General features: G+C 35.1%; 1 protein-coding gene across 1 annotated transcript; it reads right to left on the bottom strand.

Moving 5' to 3' along the window:
* Positions 1 to 11,535: 11,535 nt before the first annotated feature.
* Positions 11,536 to 11,874, bottom strand: LOC120073564. The gene has a single exon (XM_039026392.1). It carries the CDS (start codon positions 11,872 to 11,874, stop codon positions 11,536 to 11,538), a length of 339 nt encoding a protein of 112 aa, XP_038882320.1.
* Positions 11,875 to 21,221: the final 9,347 nt, after the last annotated feature.

Genomic DNA, 21,221 nt, shown 5'->3' with positions numbered 1-21,221 from the left:
AAGATCCAATAATGTTTTTTAGTGAAAAAGTCCAACTTTTAGTGAATTAGCGAGTAGTTCATTTGGCAAAGTATTGATTCCACAAGATGTCACTTATCCTACTAAATTGAGTACATTTTGAAGTGTCAAAGTTTGGTTAACTCAATTTTGCTTGAATTGCATGTAATTGCTCTATAAATAGGATGTTTTGATAAAGATTAAACTTCTTGGCCATTTGGTGAATTTCAAGTTAGTTGAAAAACAATTTCTTCTTGACAACTTAAAGATCCAAAAAGAGTTTTAGAAATTAAGTCCTCAATTCTCTCTCAATTTCTATACTAAATTCGTCCCTACAAAGTCACTCATCAGATTCCACTATCCCGTTCTAAGGCCAGAGAATAGGCGGGAAGACTTTCGTGGTGGCTCACAGTCGGTTCGTGAAGAGATTGGAGCGGAATTGATGGTCAATTTGGAGCTACAAAGGTTGTAACTCAAACCCTAATTTCAAAGTTTTTTGCATGCATGTTTTATAAAATTAATGAAATTTAGAGTACTTAAGATCCAAATTGTTTCTACATACTCGTTTATTCTGACGGTATCATAGCATGTTTTAAGCACCCATTTTGCATGCATTTTAGCTTGGTGGGTGTTATTCTGTGAGATGAATGTGTGGCGACTAAAGTGGATATATTACTATTTTGACATTTTTTAAACTTCGATTTGGTTGTAATTATTGTAATTGCCCGAATGTTTATGTGCTTTATTGTGTGAATAAGAATCTATAATTTTTCTAGAGTCATTTTAATTGATATTAGGTTGTAATTTGAAGAAATCGGAGCAAGATGCAAGCTGCTTTTTAACGTAGCTTTTTGGACTGTGTAGATCGGTTTCGTTTTTTCAACTGGTCCAGCCCAATTTCCAAGCTTTGGAGGTCCAATTCAAGGTTTTCTAAAGCTGGTTCGGGTTGGCTCAAAGTGTTTTGGACTGGTTTGGAGCTGTTTCTAAATTATTATTGTCATAATTTAGTTGTTTGTTTTCCAAAGGTGCTAAAATCGGTCCACTTTAGTGTGTTTTATTAATTATACATTATGAATGTATGTATTAATTATATTAATCTTGATTGTGTATAAAGTATGCTATGTAGATTTAAAACTCCACCATAGGATAACATGTTACATGCATTAAGAAGTATGTTATAAGTGTTATAACATAATTTGCATGCTTAGAATTTCATGAGTATTAATATACGTTGTTATATTAATATATGAAATGTATGTTATATGCTATAAGTGTTATAATATAATTTGCATGCTTAGAATTTCATGAGTTTTAATATAAGTTGTTATATTAAATTATGAAATGCATGATGTGTGTTATGGATGAAAGTCTAAGTTATAAAAGTTATAAAATCAATTAGACATTTAAAAATCTATAACAAAGATAACATGCATTCATATAGGGTTAACAAATGGGAACTTGTTTTAAATATTAAAATAGGTTGTTATCTTGTAAAACTGTGGTTACAAACTCACTTGAGTTAAATGCTATCTATGGCTAGAGGTACTTAAATTTACGGTTTACAGAACACTTACTACTTGGGAATTTTAGCCGGTTCTTGAGTGTTGTTAACCCAATTTTATGAGCATGTGTGAGCAATATGAGGTAATAAATTGGTTTATCACTTAGACATCGTAAGTTAAATCCAAATATAAGTATTATACTTGGATAAAAACCTAGACTAATGTTGTTTTTAGCCGAAATATACCAAAGTAAAGTATATACCTAATCAAATAGAACACTTTAGTGGAAGATTAATAATATATATGATATATTGTTTTTAGCTCTCACGTCCCTAAGAGTTTACACAATGAGATCCATGCTCGTCTTCGTGTCGCTTTTATCACGACTGCTTCATTCAGAAAGTGCTTGCATGGGTAATAAGATGGTGAATAGGGAAAGTAGTTCATAGTAAGTGGGTGAAGGAAATATGTCAACATTTCATGCAGTCTTTTTCATTAGGTTGCTTCGTGAGATTCCTATGTTCCACCTGTGTGTCTTTTTTAGGCGATCACCCATTCAGAGGGTTATAACATAGGGATAACACCGCAAACTTCAGAAATGAATAAGATTTCTTAGTTTCTCCTTCAGCATTGTCTTCAATTCGGGAGGTTGTTGATATCGTTCTTTGAAATCTAAAAAATAGAGGGTTACATTTACAAGAGTTACTGAGTGTTAATAAGTTATTGACCGAAAATGGTAACTAAATGACTATAGGAATAAAAAGTTATTTTGTTATTAGTATTTAATCAAGAATATCTTGTTTCAATTAAGAAGTATTTGACTACCCCTCGGTAGCATCTATTCTGACTCACTAAAGTATTGTTGCAAATAAATAATGAAAGTTTGGTACATTATTACTTTTGCTAAAATTTGATTGGATTTTAAAAAAAAAATTACTAATAGAATTTATTTATAGATCAGCATGTCAAATTCTTCTTTTTAAATACCCACTTCCAATAAACATAACGATAAAAATTATTGAACATAAATGCAATACTAGCAGATGATGTTCTTAGGTTCGTTTTAACAGAGGAATGTCCTTTAACTCACAGCTCATCTACAAACTAAATTATTTAGAATGCTTATGACAGATGGAATAGGGCAAATGACAAGGCCTGAATCTATATCTTAACAAGCATATCTGATATTCTAATTAAGAAAAACGAGAGCATGGTCTCTACCAAAGGGATCATGGATTCGTTAGCCACGATACTCTCGATGATGCTTATAACAACAACATAAAAGATAGAATCTCTGTTAGAGAACATGTTCTAGATGTGTTGAAAGTAGTAAAAAGTACTGTCATAGATGAGAAAACTAAGAAAGCACAACAAAGTAAATATGATAAATTAATCTGGATATTAGAATCAGGGGCTGCCAATCATGTTTTCACTTTCGCTCAGGAAACCAGTTCCTAGAGACTACTTTCAGAAGGTGAGACAACCTTTAAGGTAGGGATTTAGGAGGTTGTCTCAGCTAAAGTAGTGGAAGATGTGAAGTTGTTTATTGATGATAGATTCATTTGACTTGAAAATATATTTTATGTTCCTGCTATGAGAAGGAATTTAATATCTATCTCATGTTTACTAGAACATAAGTATAAAGTTTCTTTTGAAGTTAATGAAATGCTCATTATTTCCAAAGGTATTAAAATATGTTCAACAAAACTTGAAAATAACTTATGTCTTAAAACCAACTGAGGCAAAAGCTGTTTTCAATATACAGATGTTTAAAAAGCTGAAATTCAAAATAAGAGGCGAAAATTTTCTTCTAATGCCTATCTTTAGCACTTAAAACTTGGCCACATAAATCTCAATAGGATTGGAAAATCGATTAAAAGTGGACTTGTAAATCAGTTAGAACACAACTTTTTACCTCCGTATGAATCTTGTCTTGAGGGTAAAATGACCAAAAGATCTTTTATGAGGAAAGATCTTAAAGCCAAAGAACTCTTAGAGCTCATACATTTAGACCTCTGTGGTCTGATGGATGTCGAGGCACAAAGTGGGTATAAATATTTCATCAATTTTATTGATGACTATTCTAGATATGACTATATTTACTTAATGCATCATAAGTTTGTAACTCAAAGTTCAAAGAGTATAAAGTACTTGAAATTTTAGGACTCAATACACCTCAATAGAATGGTGAAGCAGAGAGGAGAAATAGAACCCTATTGGATATGGTTCGTTCAATGATGCATTATGCTTAGTTGCCTAATTCATTTTAGGAACATGCAGTGGAGACTGTTGTTTATATTTTGAACATGGTTCCCTAAAAAAGTGTTTCCAAAACACCTTATGAGTTATGGAGAGGACATAAAGGTAGTTTACATCACTTTAGGCTTTAGGGATTCTCGACACATATATAGGCATAGAACCCAAAGAGGTTAAAACGTCGTTCAAAAGTATGCTTATTGGTAGGATACCCCAAAGAACAAAAGGTGGTTTATTTTATGATCCTCAAGATGACAAAGTATTTGTATCGGAAAATTCTACATTCTTAGAGGAGGATGATAGCGAGCAAAAATGCACGTTATCATAGTGTTAAGTTCTTAAACAATGTTGACTTGCATTAATAAAACATGTTAAATTGCGTCCATTAAACATCAATTTCATAATCAAGAGATAGGAGCTTAGGAATAAGCACTATTTGTTATCAACGCATCGCATGCATCCTTGAGATAGGATATGATCGTATGTGGTCACCTTGCCTTTATGTATTTTGCATCATTGCATTGGAAAAGAGTAAAGACTTAGGAATAAGCTCTATGGACACTTTTTCATTCAACACATGCATCCTAGACTTGGGAGCATCGCATTTGCATTGGAAAATGACTTGCTGTGCATGGTTGTAGCATGATCGCATAGTCTGACGCATTCCCAAGTAACGCTAGCTAAAGATCTCCTCAACCCGTTCATCCGTATACTCAGTCTATCTATCACACAACCGACTTTTCTCAAATTCGTCACATTTGTTTATTTTTCATTAATGCAATCAACAACAAACCAACAATTTATTTATTTGGTCACCGCAAAGTTTTCCTAAAAATTACCAATGCAACCTGTTTTCACAAGTCCCTGAGTTCAACCCCTGGACTTACCAGGAAACTCAGTGGAATTTATACTTGGATTCTGCTGAGGAAACTTGAGTGCACAACGCAATTTCACCATCGCTTATCATCCATAATTCACTTCATAAAATCAAGCATCAAGTTTTTGGTGCCGTTGCCGTGTGCTAATGGTAATTTTTCTGATTTCTTTGCAGACTCTCAATCTCTAGTGAATTACGACCTGTAGATTAAGAGGACAATCAGAAGAAGATTAAGAGACTGCCAACAACAACAAGAAAGAACACCAAGAATGGCGGAATAACCGGACGCAAGGGTTGCTAACGCGAATAATATAATGGCCAACCCCATCCTTCTAGCGAATGACCGCAATAGACCCATCCAGGACTATGCATCACCGAACCTCTATGATTTCTCTCCAGGAATCATGAGGCCGGCGTTAGATGGATCGAGGTTCGAAATAAAGTCGATAAAGCTGTAGATGATTCAGGCTGCTGGGCAGTTTGGAGGAAGGCGTGGTGAAGACCCACACGCCCACCTCCGGAGCTTCATAGAAATCTGCAACACTTTTGTGTTTCTAAATATCTCCACCGAAGAAGTTCAACTAACTCTGTTTCCATTTGCTTTGTGTGATCAGGCGAGAAAATGGGCATATTCTCTCAAACCGGGAGAGATAACTTCGTGGGAATAGGTGGTGGAAAAATTTATAAAGAAGTTTTTCCCACCAACCGAGAATGCTAGGAGAAGGAAATTAATAACAAATTTTGAACCAGAAGATGACGAATTGCTCAGCGATGCCTGGGAGAGGTTCAAGTGGCTGGTAAGAGACTGTCCATATAATGGCTTAACGACAACCTACAAATGGAGATTTTCTACCAAGGACTGAATCCCTCTTCGCAGACCGTATGCCAATGCGGCAGCTGCTGGTGGTCTGCTCGACAAAACATAGGGGAAGGCAAAGAGTATACTTGATCCCATTTTCAAAAATCATGAGAATTGAAGGGAAAACGATCAGAGATTAACAATTAAAGATAATGACGCAAACAATGGGGCCATCGCATCCCGGCAAAATCAAATGACTGCGATGATGAGTTTGATACAAGGCATCACAATTAATAATACGGGAGCGAAGAAAGGGCAGGTCAGCGCAATTACTCAAATGATCGCAAGTTGTGTCATTTACGGAGATGTTCACCCGATGGAAGAATGCCCAACAAACCCACAGTCGGTATGCTTCATGAGAAATAATCCCTATTCTGATACAGTAAGCCCGAGTGGCAAAGCCACCCAAATTTTGCGTGAAAAAATAATCAACAAAGCTTTCAACCTGTGGCACAAAAAGGAGGGCCACCCGAGTTTTTTCCGCAAAACAACGGTCCAGCACATAGCCAAGCTAGCAGCTCACAAACACTGCAATCTTCGTCCTTAGAGAGCTTGTTGAAGCAATACATTGAGAAAAACGAATCAGTGCTTCAGAATCAAGCTACATCCATTAGAAATCTCGAAATTCAAATGGAAAAAATTGCAGGCGAGCTAAAAAATAGACCACAAGAAGCGTTGCTGAGCTCAACTGAGCTCCCTCACAATGCTGGGGGTAACGGCAAGGAACAATGCTTAATAGTCTCTTTGCTAAGCGACAACATGACTGCGGAAGTAGGGGAGAAGCCCATTATGACCAACTTGAATGCGGTGACAACCAATGACCTGTTGACCTATTGTTTGGAGAAGCCCGAGAAAATAGACCCTGAAGTTGCGTCCACCCTTAAGCCTCTAGATCTTGAGACAAAAGAAGTTCAACCATCAGTAACTCTGCAAGATTGAAAGAGGAACAAAATGAGGAAGAAAAGATCGCAATAGTGGCTGCAGTGCAAAATGCTATGATCCCACCTAAAGAAAAGATTATCTTTGTAACTTAAACATGTATGTAGAGACATATGGGTGGATCATGTTTAAGTGATAACCTAAATGGCCTGTAGTATATGCATGGCCCAACAGGATAAGGCTGGGTACCTTATCCTTGTAACACTACGAGTATGGCCCGCTTTGTAGGTGTTACAATTGTTGTAAAGTTCTACAAATGATCTAATCCTGATCATTCATGTATAGACATGCGAGCGTGGATAATCTATACAAAGGAGTTTGTACAAAACCGGATCACGAAATGTTTTGTCTCATCATATAACACCGTTTATAATAGAGACTTATATTTCACCAGGATGACCATAAGTAACATGACTTAAATCTTGAGTGAGTTGCGAACTCCTGCCTATAAGGGCGGTCCTTTGATTTGTATGGGTGAGAGTGGTCAGATAGCCGACTCAATAAGTCTACCATTGTGAGGATTCGTTTGATTGGGGAGTTGGAAACACAGCCACACAAGATGGAATTCACTCCTTCCTCGATGCATAGGTAAGTAGATAAATTGGTCCCTAAAGTGCTAATTCTGGGTCTTGAACAATGTGGTGCCACCCTCTCTCCTGGCCCAAGAGGGGTTTAGTCATAGTAGGACTATGATTTATTGTTCATTAGAGGGATCAGTGGTACTTAAGAAGTTAGATGTAACTACAAGGGCAAAACGGTAGTTTGGCTCAACTGTACTTACGAGCAATTTGTGAAGGGTCATCGTATAATTGATTAGTTATATCCAATGGACACAAAAATATATCTGTAGTGCGAAGAGTGGAGTTAATTATTCACGAACCGTTGGAGCTTCAAACTACAGGTCCATGAGGTCCCCTTGGTAGCTCAATAGGATTTAATTGAGAATCAATTTTTAGATTAATTTGAATTGTTCAAATTAATGGAGGGATTTAATTATATATGATATAATTAAGTTGTTTCAATTATATGTGATATAATTATTATAATGTATTTGATATATTATAGCTTAATGGGAGGAAATAAATATTTGAATGAAATTCGACTATATTTTCTATGAATGGGATTTATAGTTGTTCAATCTAATATAAATATGATTTATATTAAATGTCATATTATTGAGAAAAGAAACTATAGTCTATATTGTATATTAAATGTCCCTTCCCCATCTTTTCTCTCCACCCACATTAGTGGGGGTGGTTATACTATTTGTCAAAAGAGAATAAAAAGAAAATTGTTTTCTTCTTGTTCTTGACGTTGAAGTTGGTTAAATGATTAAGATAAAGAAAGACATAAGAGTTCTGTACTTTGTCTTGAGTTTATAGAGAGTCTTCCTCCTCCACCTTAAGCTTTTCCTCTTAACCAAAATAGTCAGATGCTACCACTCTTGGGTTCTCACCATGAGAATACCAAGGTTTCATTGTGGTAGTGTTCGAGTTTTTGTTCGAAGCTTATCTTGAAGAAGGTTTTTAAGTTGTTCGTGACTTTGTTCGAGGGATAACAAGAGGAAATGTCTTAAAAGATGAAGTTTCTTGAAACCCTTTCCTTTTAAAGTATACTGTAATTTAATTGTAAATGCATATATTATTGCTTGTTTACCGTAAAACTTTGTATTCAATAAATTATGGAATTTGGTCGATCCATTTCCGCTCAAGGTTCTCTAATACGAGTTCCTTCAGTTCCAACTTCTTAGGATTTATCACTAGCACGTGTGTAGGACAACCCCAAATTCTAAAATAACTAAACTAGGTTTACGCCCCCTTCCTCCCTGCCCCCATAACACTAAAGGTGTTTCAAAAACACTATTCGAATGAATATTATTCAAGATATGAACTGCAGTCTCCACTACATATCCCCAAAACAAGCTAGGCAATTGAGCATAGCTCATCATAGAACGAACCATGTTTAACAAGGTTCTATTTCTCCTTTTTGATACACCATTCTGATGAGGTGTACTAAGTGTTGAAAGTTGGGATTAGATTCCATGTTCTATTATATAGTCTTCAAATTCTAAATCCATATACTCTCCACCCCGATCTGATCTAAATGTTTTAATCGTTTTACCTAGCAGGTTTTTAACTTCAGCCTTATACTCCTTGAACTTTTCAAGGGCTTCAGACTTATTTTCCATTAGGTCTAAGTAAACATACCTCAAATAATTATCTATGAAAGAGATAAAGTATTCGTACCCTCCTCACATTGGACCACAAAGATCTGAATATATGAGCTTTAAGGGTGCTTTGGCTCTATAACCTTTTCCAATAAAAGGTATTTTAGTCATTTTTCCTTCAAGACAAAATTCACATGGAGGTAATGAATCATCTTCTAAATCGCTTAAAAGTCTTTCTTTACCAGTCTCCCGATCCTATCGAGATTTATGTGACCTAATCTCAAATGCCAAAGATATGTATTATTGTTACTTGGAGAAATTCTTTGTTTTTTTGTTTTAGTATTTGCATTTTTAAACATCTCACGATTTAAAAGTACTTTTGGTTCAGTCAGTCCTAACACATATAAGTTGTTTTCTAGTTTAGCTGAACAAATAGTCACACGATTTTTCATAATGAATGCTTCATTTGATGAAAAAAAAAACAAGATTGTTCAATTAAAAAGAAATAGATACAAGATTCCTCTTAATTTTAGGAACTATATATAAATTATCCAAAATTAAGTATCAAACAACTTAGCAGTTCCCACTAATGAATTGAAATGGCATCTCTCATTCCAACCTTGAGCATCATTTAACCCTCCTCGAGCTGCTGAAAGGAACTAATTCCCTGTAAAAAAGAATAAACATGAACAGTGGCTCCTGAATCAAGTATTCAAACATTATGATTATTTTTCACTAAACAAATTTCTTGAACCAGTAAATCATATGTACCTTCCTTCTCTTTCTTCTTCTGGGCAGGGTACTTGGGACAATTGCGTATCTAGTGACCATTCACATTATAGTGGAAACACTTATCCTTGTCGGCTACCTTGGCCTTGCCCTTTCCTTTCCCAACAGTAGGAGTCTTCCCCTTGTTGGAACATACCATCGTGCAACAGAAGTTACCAAGATCCATAAGCACTCTAATTCAATAATTTTGACAAAAATGAAAGCATGCTTCGGCAGAAATGAATGGGTTTCAAGACATACCTTTGAACTACTTCCTCTAAGCTTGACATCCAACTGCAAATCTCCTATGAATCTTGTTGTAGGCCACCCCAATATCTTCCTTACTATCCTCTTGGTGCTCTAAATTGAGTAGTGGGACTCAAAATAAGCCTGAATTAAGGGAATTTCGAGACTAACTCACTACAACAACCCAACGTGAAGAACGCCCTTCTTCTATGAATTTTTCAGAGAAATTCTATCGGTTTCCTTCCTTTAAAACACTCCAATCTCTTCAGTATATTGCAGATATTCATGCAAAAATATTTGCTGTATGAGATGCAGCTCATGCTTGGAGTTAATGAAGACTTAAAGTTGGGTTTTTAGTGAGCCATTTGGAAGAAGACAATGGAAAAAGCCATTTTTCCATTTTGTGATTTTCCTTTCTTTTTCAATGTATCAAAATTGATTTCATAATTCAATTCTTTTAATAAAATTGAAAATATTATTATTTTACAAAATTAATTTCATAAATTATTTTCTTAATAAAATTAATAAATAATTATTTAAACAATTTAAATAATTATAATTAATTTAATATCAATTATTAAATTAATTTTTGCACAATTTCATCTTCAAATATTTAAATATTATTTCTCCAATTTCATTTAATTCTAATTTGGACACTTCAAATTAACTAATCATGCTACTCTAGAGCTAATCCATTTACGAGCTAGTAGGGGGACCTCGCGGACCTACAGATCATGAGCTCCAATGATTCGAGATTAATCGGCTAAACTTATTAGACCGATCTAACCCCTATTCGTTAACTCATGGATGATTCCATTAAAGCCTATAGTTGAACTCCCCTCACTGCAAATATATTTTGTCCAATCGATATAATCATGATTAGTAAGTTAACCCTTCACAGGTTGCTCGTAATAATGACTGGGTCGAATCTCTGTTTTACCTCCAAAATTACTTCGAGAGGGTGAGAACTCTTGTTCGAGACCTAGAATCAGCACTTGAAGGGAACAACCTCTCTACTAACTCTAATTGGGTAGGAGTGAATTCTGTCTTCCACCTTATGTCCCCAACTATTCATCCAGTCCTATCCCTAAAATGGGAAACTTATTGAGCAGAGGCAATTGGTCTACTCTCATCATTTATAGATCAAAAGATAATCTCAAACAAACAGGAGTTCATAGTTAGCTCAGGATTAAGGTCAAGTTACCTAGGTCATCGCTTTGAAATAGTCAGTCTTAAACAGTAAACAACGTTATAAAGTAAGAGTGACTGGTTTCGTGGTCCGATCTTACACAAAATTCATTTGCACAGGACACCCCCACTCCTCATATCCCAACATGCACGAATTAGGATCACTACGTATGTAGCACTTTACAACTCTTTGTAACAACTATAGATTAGGCCGCATCCAATAGTGTTACTAGAATAAGGCACCCAACCTTATTCATATACTATAGATCATTTTGACTATTCACTCGAACCTGATCCACTTGTATGTCTCCACATAAAGTTCAAGTACTCATGTAATAGTCAAGGGACTTTGGTTCATTGGATTTCTAAAGAACAATATTCAATAACAACTTATTGAATTTTCATAATAAGTTCTACTATTTACAAACCACGAGTTTTAAGACATAAAACCCAACACCCCTTCCCTCCTTTCTTTTTCTAGATCTTCTTAAAATCAAAAGATGAGCAAACAGACATAGTTCCAAAAGGTTCCAAAAGATGAACTCTTCTGGAACTTCTTCGAATGGGAAACAATTGCCTCTCCGTCTATCAATTCTTTACATTTCATAATAGACTAATAAGTCTGCAACTCATTTAGGAGGATAGCCATGGTGTGCTCTATTTTATTCATAACCGCATTGCTGTGAAATTGGAGGAAACTCTTTAAAAGAGATTCTAAAATAAAGAACACCTAATTCTACTCGTCGATGACAGTACCGTTCATCTCGGCAACATTAAAGTGAACCATCAGGTCAAGAACATGTTTTTTCACTGATTGGCCTTCCTTTATGCACGCATTACAAACGTACTTGAGGGTTTCGTGCCGAATCTGAGAGGACAGTTGTCCAAATATCTCCAAAAGGGACTCCATGATCTGACATGTAATGATCATGGCCTTGTGTTTCATGATAAAGACGTCAGACAGACTTGCCAAGATATAGACTTCGGTCTTGTCATTGGCCTTCGTCCAGTGGTCATAAGCATCCCTTACTGCTTGAGATGCATTATGAGCGGGGATTAGAGGACATTCCTCCATTAAGACGAACTGTAGATCATCTATAACTGGAATTGTATTCAAGTTAGATTTTTGAAGGAACAATTGATGGTCCTTGAGCGGAAGCATGGGATCGAACCAAATACCCAAAATTTACGAAAAATAAATTTTACAGCAAAACATACAGATTATGCATTTAAAAGAAAATTACAACATGCTTTAAAATAGAGAATATGAATGAAAAAGGGTTTAAGAAACCTTACCCTTGAAGAACTTTTCTTTATGAAATTCCTTCTCTGAATTTTGTCATGACCAATCTCGAACCCTCAAACCGTCAACGACAACACCACCACGAATGTTCACTCTTTATTCTCTAGATGAGAATCCATGAGCTTTGTAGGCTCTGGCTATTTTGGAAGAGAATGATTATTAGAGTATTGAGAGGAAGTGATGTTATTCAGCAATTCTCACATAACTTTTCTGTGTATCTCTCTCTTGTGAAACCCACTCACTAGTAAGAAGAAGAACAACTTCTTTTTACTTCCCTACTACCACATTTTAATTAGAAAAGACAGGAAGAGAGTTACAACCCCCTCCCAAAAATATTTCTAAAATAAAATAAAATAGAATAGAATAATTTATTTTCATAAATCAATTTAATATATATTTATATGATAACTACCTTAACATATAATATATATATATATATATTAAACTATATTTTATATCAAATATAACGCATAACCTATAGATTCTATATTGTATTAAATACAATATTACCTATAGTTTCTATTCTCTCATCAATGGCATTTAAAATAAACCTCATTTATATTAAATTTAATTATATGAATCAAATTCATATAATTAATATTTGAATCATATTTAAGTATTTATTTCCTCCCAAAGAAACTTTATATTATAATGTATCAAATACATTATAGCAATTATATCATATATATAATTAAATTTAATTAACTATATCATGTATAATTAATTCCCTCAATTAATTTGACAATTCAAATTAATCAAAAATTTGATTCTCATTATTTCCCACTGAGCTACAGAAGAGACCCCATGGCACTCCAGTAAAGACCAACAGCTGCATTCTTCGCACTACAAATATATTTCTGTGTCCATTGGATATAACCAGTCAACAGTACGATGACCCTTCACAAATTGCTCGTAAGTACAACTGAGCTAAAATTACCATTTTGCGACCCGTAGTTACATCTAACTCCTTAAGTACCACTGATCCCTCTAATGAACAATAAATCATAGTCTAACTATGATCAAACCTCTTTCGGGCCAAGAGAAGGTATGACACCACATTGTTCAAGCCGTGGAATCAGCCACTAAATGAGCAATTTATCTACTTCCCCCGACATTGGGGAAGGAGCGAATTCCTTCTTGTGTAGCTGTGTCCCCAGCTTTCCAATCAGACGAATCCCCAAAATGGTAAGCTTGTTAAGTTAGCGATCTAGCCACTCTCACCTATATAAATCAAATGACAGCTTTCATAGGTAGGAGTTCACAATTCACTCAGGATTCAGGTATGTTACCTATGGTTATCCTGGTGAAATGAAGGTCTCTATTATGAATGATATTATATAATGAGACTAAAGTTTTCGTGGTCCGGTCTTATACAAACTCTTTTATATAGAATATTCCCACTCACATGTTTCCAAATGAATGATCAGGATCATATCATTTATAGCACTTTACAATAAATGAGCCATACTCCTAGTGTCACTAGGATAAGATATCCAACCTTATCCATCTACTATGGACTATTTAGGTTATTACTTAAACATGACCCACCTGTATTTTTCTACATACATGTTTAAGCTACAAAGATAATATTCGATGTTAGTTTTTTGGTTTGTGGTTAATGCAACTAATTTTTAGTATAAAACATCACATATTTTATTACATAAATAAAATGTTTGTACAATACAATTACAAACTATAGGGCCCTATGAGATTTAGGGCATAAATCCAACAATTTACACGTTGCATAATTTTCAACAGTTAGTTTTTCATTCTTAAACAAGGAAATTATTATGGAAGACATGCTGAAACAAATAACAAACAATTGACCGTATTAGTTATATTTGTCTTCACCTATTACACAAATACCAGAATAACTCAGCTAATCACTAATACCAGAATAACTCTTATTCCTATAGTTCTTAGCTCACATTTTCCGGTCAATGCTTCATCAACTAGCTTAATTCATCTTGTAAGTGCGACCCTCTCATTTTGGATCCCATAGATACACTTGAATAGGCTACCGTAAGAAAAGACAACCGTTGAAAGTAACCCTATCCATTAATGGAGTTTGCGTTGTTTTGAATCCTATAATCAGGCCCTCCGAAGGGATGGTTGCTTTAGGATGACACGCGGGCTTACCATAGGAAACTCACGGTGCAACCTAAAGGAGGAGACCACAGGATAAGTTGACATGTGTACTTTTCTCACTTACTATGAACATTTTTCCTATGGAGGCTACGCCTAGGGCGAAATAAAGTCGAGCATCGATCTCACAGTATGAACTCTTATGGACGTGAGAGCTAAAAGTTGAGATATGTCATATACCATTTTTCTCCCACTAAAGTATTCTACTATTTTAGGGTTTTATTATACTTAGTTAAATTTCAGATAATGAATCTAAGTATATGCCTATTATAACTCTTATAATAAGGTCTTTACTCTAGTATTCTAGGTGAATTAAACCATTTAATTATCCCAATGACATTGTATGCAAACAGGATTAAGGTTAATTCAACTCAAATTCGGGTTAGTTCCCAGGTAGAAGGTGTTCCGTAAACTGTCATCTTAAGAACCCCAACCTAGACAGAACTTCACCAGTAGAGTTCCATTATAACCTAAAGTCTTGTTTGTCCTATTAGTCATATTTTAAAACTATTAAAACAAAATAGGATGTAATTCTAATCTTATTAGAATTAATATGATCTAAGGTTTAGACTAATTTTAAACATTTTAAAATTAAATTAAATTCCCTAATATCTTAATTTTATGTGCAACTCTTTATTATAAGTTGACAGTTACTAAATATTAATTTTATAACTATGACAAAATTAATTACTAGCCCTATAATCATGCTTTCTACGGTTTACCTGATTAAGAATCAAATTCTAATTAACAAGAAAACCAAAATACATGCATTTCATTACTTTAATATAACAATTATATTAAACTATGAATGTGTCATGCTTAATGCAAATTGATTTTCAACATTATTAATATAACAATTGTATTAAACAACTCATGAAAATCCATCAAACATATATAAGACATTAGTAAATATAACTCTTTATATTTACCTAAGTAATGTCATGCATCATGTTTTTCTGATTTCATATATTTAACATATCCAAATATCTTAAATAGCTTATGAAATCATATCCACATCATGCAATAAAACCATACATTACAAAATGCATGAACATGCTTAACCAATGGTGGGATTGATTTAAATAACATCCATAAAGCATTTAAATAGAAAATGAACCGGTAATATGAGCCTTAGGATAAAATAAAGCAATAAATTATAATAATTATACTATTTTTATCTTAAAACAAGCTTCTACTGCTCCAAAACTGAACTAGACCAACTCGAACAGACTCAAACCACTTCGAACCAGACCCCAAAAATATGAACCGAGCCAACCTAGTGCTAAATCAGACCAAACCAATTTTAACCAGTCGAATCAGACCAAACCATCCTAGACTACCGCTGAACCGTGCACAACGCAACCCTATTGTGGCATTGTTGTAGCGTTGCAATGCTGCGATACCAAATTGCGTTTCTAGGTAAATTCTTCGACTGTTCTTCGTTTTGGCCACGAACTTATAGAAGACATCGAAATTTCATGATAAACGCTCAAAAATGAAAAGACCTTTAAAAATATTTTATCGAATAAAAAACATGAAAATCTATGGCCATAAATTACCATAAACATTCATTCACAAAAAAAAATAAATAAATAAATAAATACATAAATACATTCACACTGTAATTAATCTCACCATAAACCCAGTACAAATTTCAGAAACCTTAATTAAGACTACAAGATGGCTCTGATACCAATTGTAAAGATGAAAGCCCTGGCTCTGATACCAATTGTAAAGATGAAAGCCCTAATGCAGCAGACGAACGCACAGAGGACCATTACTCGTAATTAATTTCGGGTATTCTGAAATACCAGGACATTGGAAAATTGTAAAATAATTATAGAGACTAAAAAAAAAATTCAGCTTACTGTAAAATTAAATCCTAGGTTAAGCATGCTTTAAATTAAAACTACAGAGAAAGGGATAGAAACCTTACTTTTGTAGAACCGAAAATACAATTCTCCAATGCTTTGAAATTCCACGAACACTACAAAAAAGTTACCTCCCTATCCTCTAAGAATCATTGAGGTTTGTGGTTTATGGGAACCAATATATTTGGGAAGAAGGAGAAATTGTGAGAGCAAGAATTATATAACTCTTCTGTTTTTTTTTTTCCTTCAAAAACTCATTCACCTGCATACGATTTGCAGGTGTTTATCAAAGGGGAGAGAGAGAGTGAAACGTGGGAGTCATCCCATGTTTCGATCAACTCCGAGTTAACTCTTAATTCAAATTAAATAAAGTAATAATTTAATTAAATCTTATTTAATTAATGATTTCATTTAAATCATATTTAAATGAGATATCTCTCACATAACCTATAATTTTAATTCAATTAATTAAATTAAATTAAATTAAATTAAATAATTCATTAATTAATTCCCCAATTAGTTACCAAATTAAATATCAAATATTTAATTTATCCTACACTTGAATCATATTCAATTGTATTTCTCTCATAATATATAGTTTTAATGTACATCAAATGCACACTAATTTTTAACTTGTATTTTTAATATGAATCTAATTCATATTAAATTAATATTTAAATTCTTTCAAATATTTAATTCTCTCAAAATTTAATTTTATATTATAATTTAAATTTATATTGTAAAGTTTAATTAAAATATAAACTTTATATTATAATGTATAGTTATACATTACATTATTTCCCAAAGTGAATCTAAACATTTCAAACTCTACTCAAGACATAATTACCTCAATTTCCTTACCAAGCTAGGAAATGAACCTCATAGACCTACAGATCATAAGCTCCAACGTTATGAGATTAATTGGCTAAACTCATTAACCAAATTAATTAATATTTGTTAATTGTAGATACACTCCATTAAAGACCCACAACTACACTCTACTCACTACATATGTATTTTCATGTCTATGGATATAGATCAATAACAACAAGTTAGTCATTCACGAGTGTTCGTGACAATAACTGGGTCAAATTACCGTTTTACTCCTAGGTTACCTCCACATCCTTAAGTACCAGTGCTCCTGTAATGAACAACCTAATTCTGGTCCAACAATTAAATAGAAACCCCTCTCGGGCCAATTAGAGGGTAGGGCTCTTTGTTCAAATACTAGAGATACCATTTAAGAGAACATTCATCTACTTACTATAAAGTCGTGAACGGGTGAAATCCATCGTGTATTATTATGTTCCCAACTCTCTACTCTGTCTTGTCTCCAAAATGGTAAGTTTATTGAGTCAGCGAACTGGCCACTCTCACCCATACAAATCAAAGGACAATCCCTCATGAGCAGGAAGTTCATAATACACTCAAGATTAAGACTACGTTGTCTAGGCTATCCTATTGAAATAGAAACCTAACTAGTCAACAGTGTTTCATCTAGTGGTTACTATTTCTCAATCCAGTCGTATGCAAACTCATTGCATAGGATACTCTCACTCACATGTCATCTACACGAACGCGCTAGATCATTGCGTTTGCTCTTCTTCTATTCCATGGCACTTAATATAAATCTCATTTACATTATCCTCCACTAGATATATCTCATACACCATATCGATCATATCTTATACAATTGAATTACCTCTTGTCAATTGAACATTTCAAATCAACACCAAGAACTGATCCTCAACTTGAATCCATTGAGCTACCAAGGGAACCTTATGGACCTATAGCTCAAAGCTCCAACGGTACATGAATAATTGACTAAACTTTTTAGTCACGAGATCCACCATTCGTTAACCGCCAGGCATTTCAATAAAGACCGATAGCTGAACTCTCCTTACCACAAATATATTATGTGTCAAGTTTAACCAATCAACAGTGTGACAATGTTTCACAAATCGCTCGTAAGTACAGCTCGGCCAATAACCGTTATGCCCCTATAGTTACATCTAACTTCTTAAGTACCACTGAATCCTCTAGTGAACATAAGTCGTAGTCCTACTATGATTGAGTCCGCTCTTCCAAAGAGAAGCTATGGCCACTATGTTCAAGCCCCGGAATCAGCCCTTAAGGTTGCAATCTCTCTACTTATCCCTGCTTTGGGAAATGAGTGAATTCCATCTTATGTATTAAGTTCCTAGCTCCCAAATCAGACAAGTCCCCAAAAAGGTAGGCATGTTGAGTTGGCAATCTGGTCACTCACCCATACTAATCAAAGGACCGCCCTCAAAGACAGAAGTTCTCAAAACACTCAGGATTGAGGTTGTGTCACCTATGTTCGTTTAGGTGAGATGTAAGTCTCTAGTATCAACGGCATTATATACAGATTCTAGTCATCTCGAGGTCCGATTTTATACAAACTCTTTGTATATGACACTCCTGCTCGCATGTCTCCACATGAATGATCAAGATCTACTATCCGTAGTAGTTTACAACACTTGCAAACCTCAACAAAGCAGGCCGTATTCGTAGTGTCACAGAGATGAGGTATCCCACCTTAATCCTTATACTATAGACCTATTTAGATTATCACTTAAGGCATGATCCACTTGTATATTACATATACATGCTTAAGTTTACATAAGATAACCACGGAGCTTTATTTATTGGATATGAGTAAATGTCATAATTAAATAATAGTTATTTTATTAATAAAACAATATGTATCATTACAAACAAAGAGACTCCGAGAGAATTAGGACACTAATCCCAACAATCTCCCACTTGTTTTAATGCCTCGGGAGACTGATGTACAATACAATAGAAAACGTGTACAATATAAAATAAACTAGGTAATATCCCAGTATCATCTCCTACTTGCCCTAGACAAGGTGTTGCATGTCCTGCAGACCAAGACTCTCCAGGTGACCCTCGAACACTTTAGCCGTGAGAGCCTTTGTAAAGGGCTCAGTAATGTTGTGCTCCGATGCGATCTTCATGACAATCACATCACCGCGATGCACAATCTCTCTGATCAAGTGATATTTTTACTTTATGTGCTTACCCTAACGAAGACTCCGAGGCTCCTTTGAATTTGTCACTGCCCCGCTATTATCACAATAAAGAGTGATAGGCAAATCCATAACTAGAACAAATTCCAAATCTGAAAAGAATTTCCTCAGCCAAACAGCTTCCTTAGTTGCTTCACAAGAGGCTACTATTCGGATTCCATAGTGGAGTCCGCGATGCATTCTTGCTTGATGCTTCGCCATACTACATTCCCTTCATTCATAGTGAAAACTGACCCCGATGTCGATTTACGAGAATCTCGATCGGTCTGAAAGTCAGAGTTCGTGTATCTAGTAAGGATCAGATCCTTATATTCATACACGAGCATGTAGTCCCTCATTCTCCGAAGATACTTGAGGATCGTCTTGACCGTCGTCCAGTGATCAAATCCTGGATTGGACTGATACCAACTGACAATCCATACTGCATAGAAAATGTCAAGTTTGGTTCACAACATTGCATACATTAAGCTTCCTACAACTGAAGCATAGGAAATTCGTCTCATCTCTTCAACCTCTTCAGGTGTCTTAGGACATTGATCCTTAGACAAAATGATTCCATGCCTGAAGGGTAATAAACCCCTCTTGGAATCCTACATACTATACCTGATCAACATTTGAACGATGTACGATGCCTGAGATAGGGCTAACCATTTGTTCTTATGATCCCGAAAGATCTGGATCCCTAGAACATACTATGCCTTACCCAAATCTTTCATTTAGAACTGGGCAGCTAGCCATTTCTTAATCTCAGTCAGATACCCTACATAATTTCCAATGAGTAGGATATCATCCACATACAGTACCAGGAAACTACTGAGTTATTGATGATCTTCTTGTAGACACAAGGCTCATCAACGTTCTGATCAAAGCAAAGGACATGACCGCAGTGTCAAATCTGATACTCCATGATCAAGATGCTTGTTTCAGCCCATAAATGGACCTATTAAGCTTGCAAACTTTTTGCTCTTGATCTAGAACGATGAACCTCTCTAGTTTAGTCATATACATGGTCTCCTCAAGATTACCATTAAGAAAGGCAGTCTTGACGTCCATTTGCCATATTTCATAACCATAAAATGTGGATATAGACAAGAGAATTCGGATAGACTTGAGTATGACAATAGGTGAGAAAGTTTCCTTAAAGTCAACTCCCTCAACTTGGGTATAACCCTTTACCGCAAGTCTAGCCCACTTTTCAATCTACACCTCTCTTTCGCTTATAGATCCACTTACACTCAATAGGTCTTACCCCATCAGGTGGATCAACAAGCTCCTAGACGTAATTGAAGTACATAGACTCCATTTTCTGGTTCATGGCCTTAACCAAATCATCTTTGTCAACATCCTCCATTGTTTTCTTAAAAGACAATGGATTCTCAAACCCATCATTCGAAATGACGTTTTTTGCTTCAGTCAAACCTATACAACGATCCGGTAGGTTCATAACCCTCTCATTACGTTGAGGTCGTCTCAACTCTTGAGCTGGTTGACTAGATGTACCGACCTCAATAACTCATGTTAATTTGTCAGTCTCTTCAACAACTCTTGTTGAATCCTCAGTAGTCTCAGTCTCACAAGAAATCTCACGCAAAACAAGCTTACTTATGGCTTATGATCTCGGATGTGGTCTTCTTCGAAGAAGATAGCATTTGTAAAAATAAACACTTTATTCTCACTTGAATCATAGAAGTATCCACCTCTCGCTTCCTTGGGGTAACCTACAAAGAGGCAAACCTATAAACACAGTTCCAACTTCTTTGGGTTAGTCACGAGCTTATATGTCAGACAGCCCTAAATCCTGAAGTGGTGTAAACTACCTTTACGACCTCTCCACAACTCAAAATGTGTTTCAGAAACACTTTTTGAGGGAATGTTGTTCAGGATATAACATGCAGCCTCCACTGCAAAACCCCAAAACGAGTCGAAAGATGAGCATAACTCATCATAGACCGAACTATGTCCAACAAGATTCTATTTCTCCTTTCTAATACACCATTCTATTGAGGTGTACCAGGGGCTGAGATTTGGG

Source organism: Benincasa hispida, chromosome 3 (genome assembly GCF_009727055.1).
Source record: "Benincasa hispida cultivar B227 chromosome 3, ASM972705v1, whole genome shotgun sequence".
Taxonomy (NCBI): Eukaryota; Viridiplantae; Streptophyta; class Magnoliopsida; order Cucurbitales; family Cucurbitaceae; genus Benincasa; species Benincasa hispida.
Note: the sequence above shows the minus strand (reverse complement) of the source record. Positions and strands in the feature narration are given on the sequence as shown.

Bases quoted from the DNA above. Each gene is read 5' to 3' on its own strand.
- LOC120073564 (XM_039026392.1), bottom strand. From the start codon at position 11,874: ATGGAGGAATGTCCTCTAATCCCCGCTCATAATGCATCTCAAGCAGTA.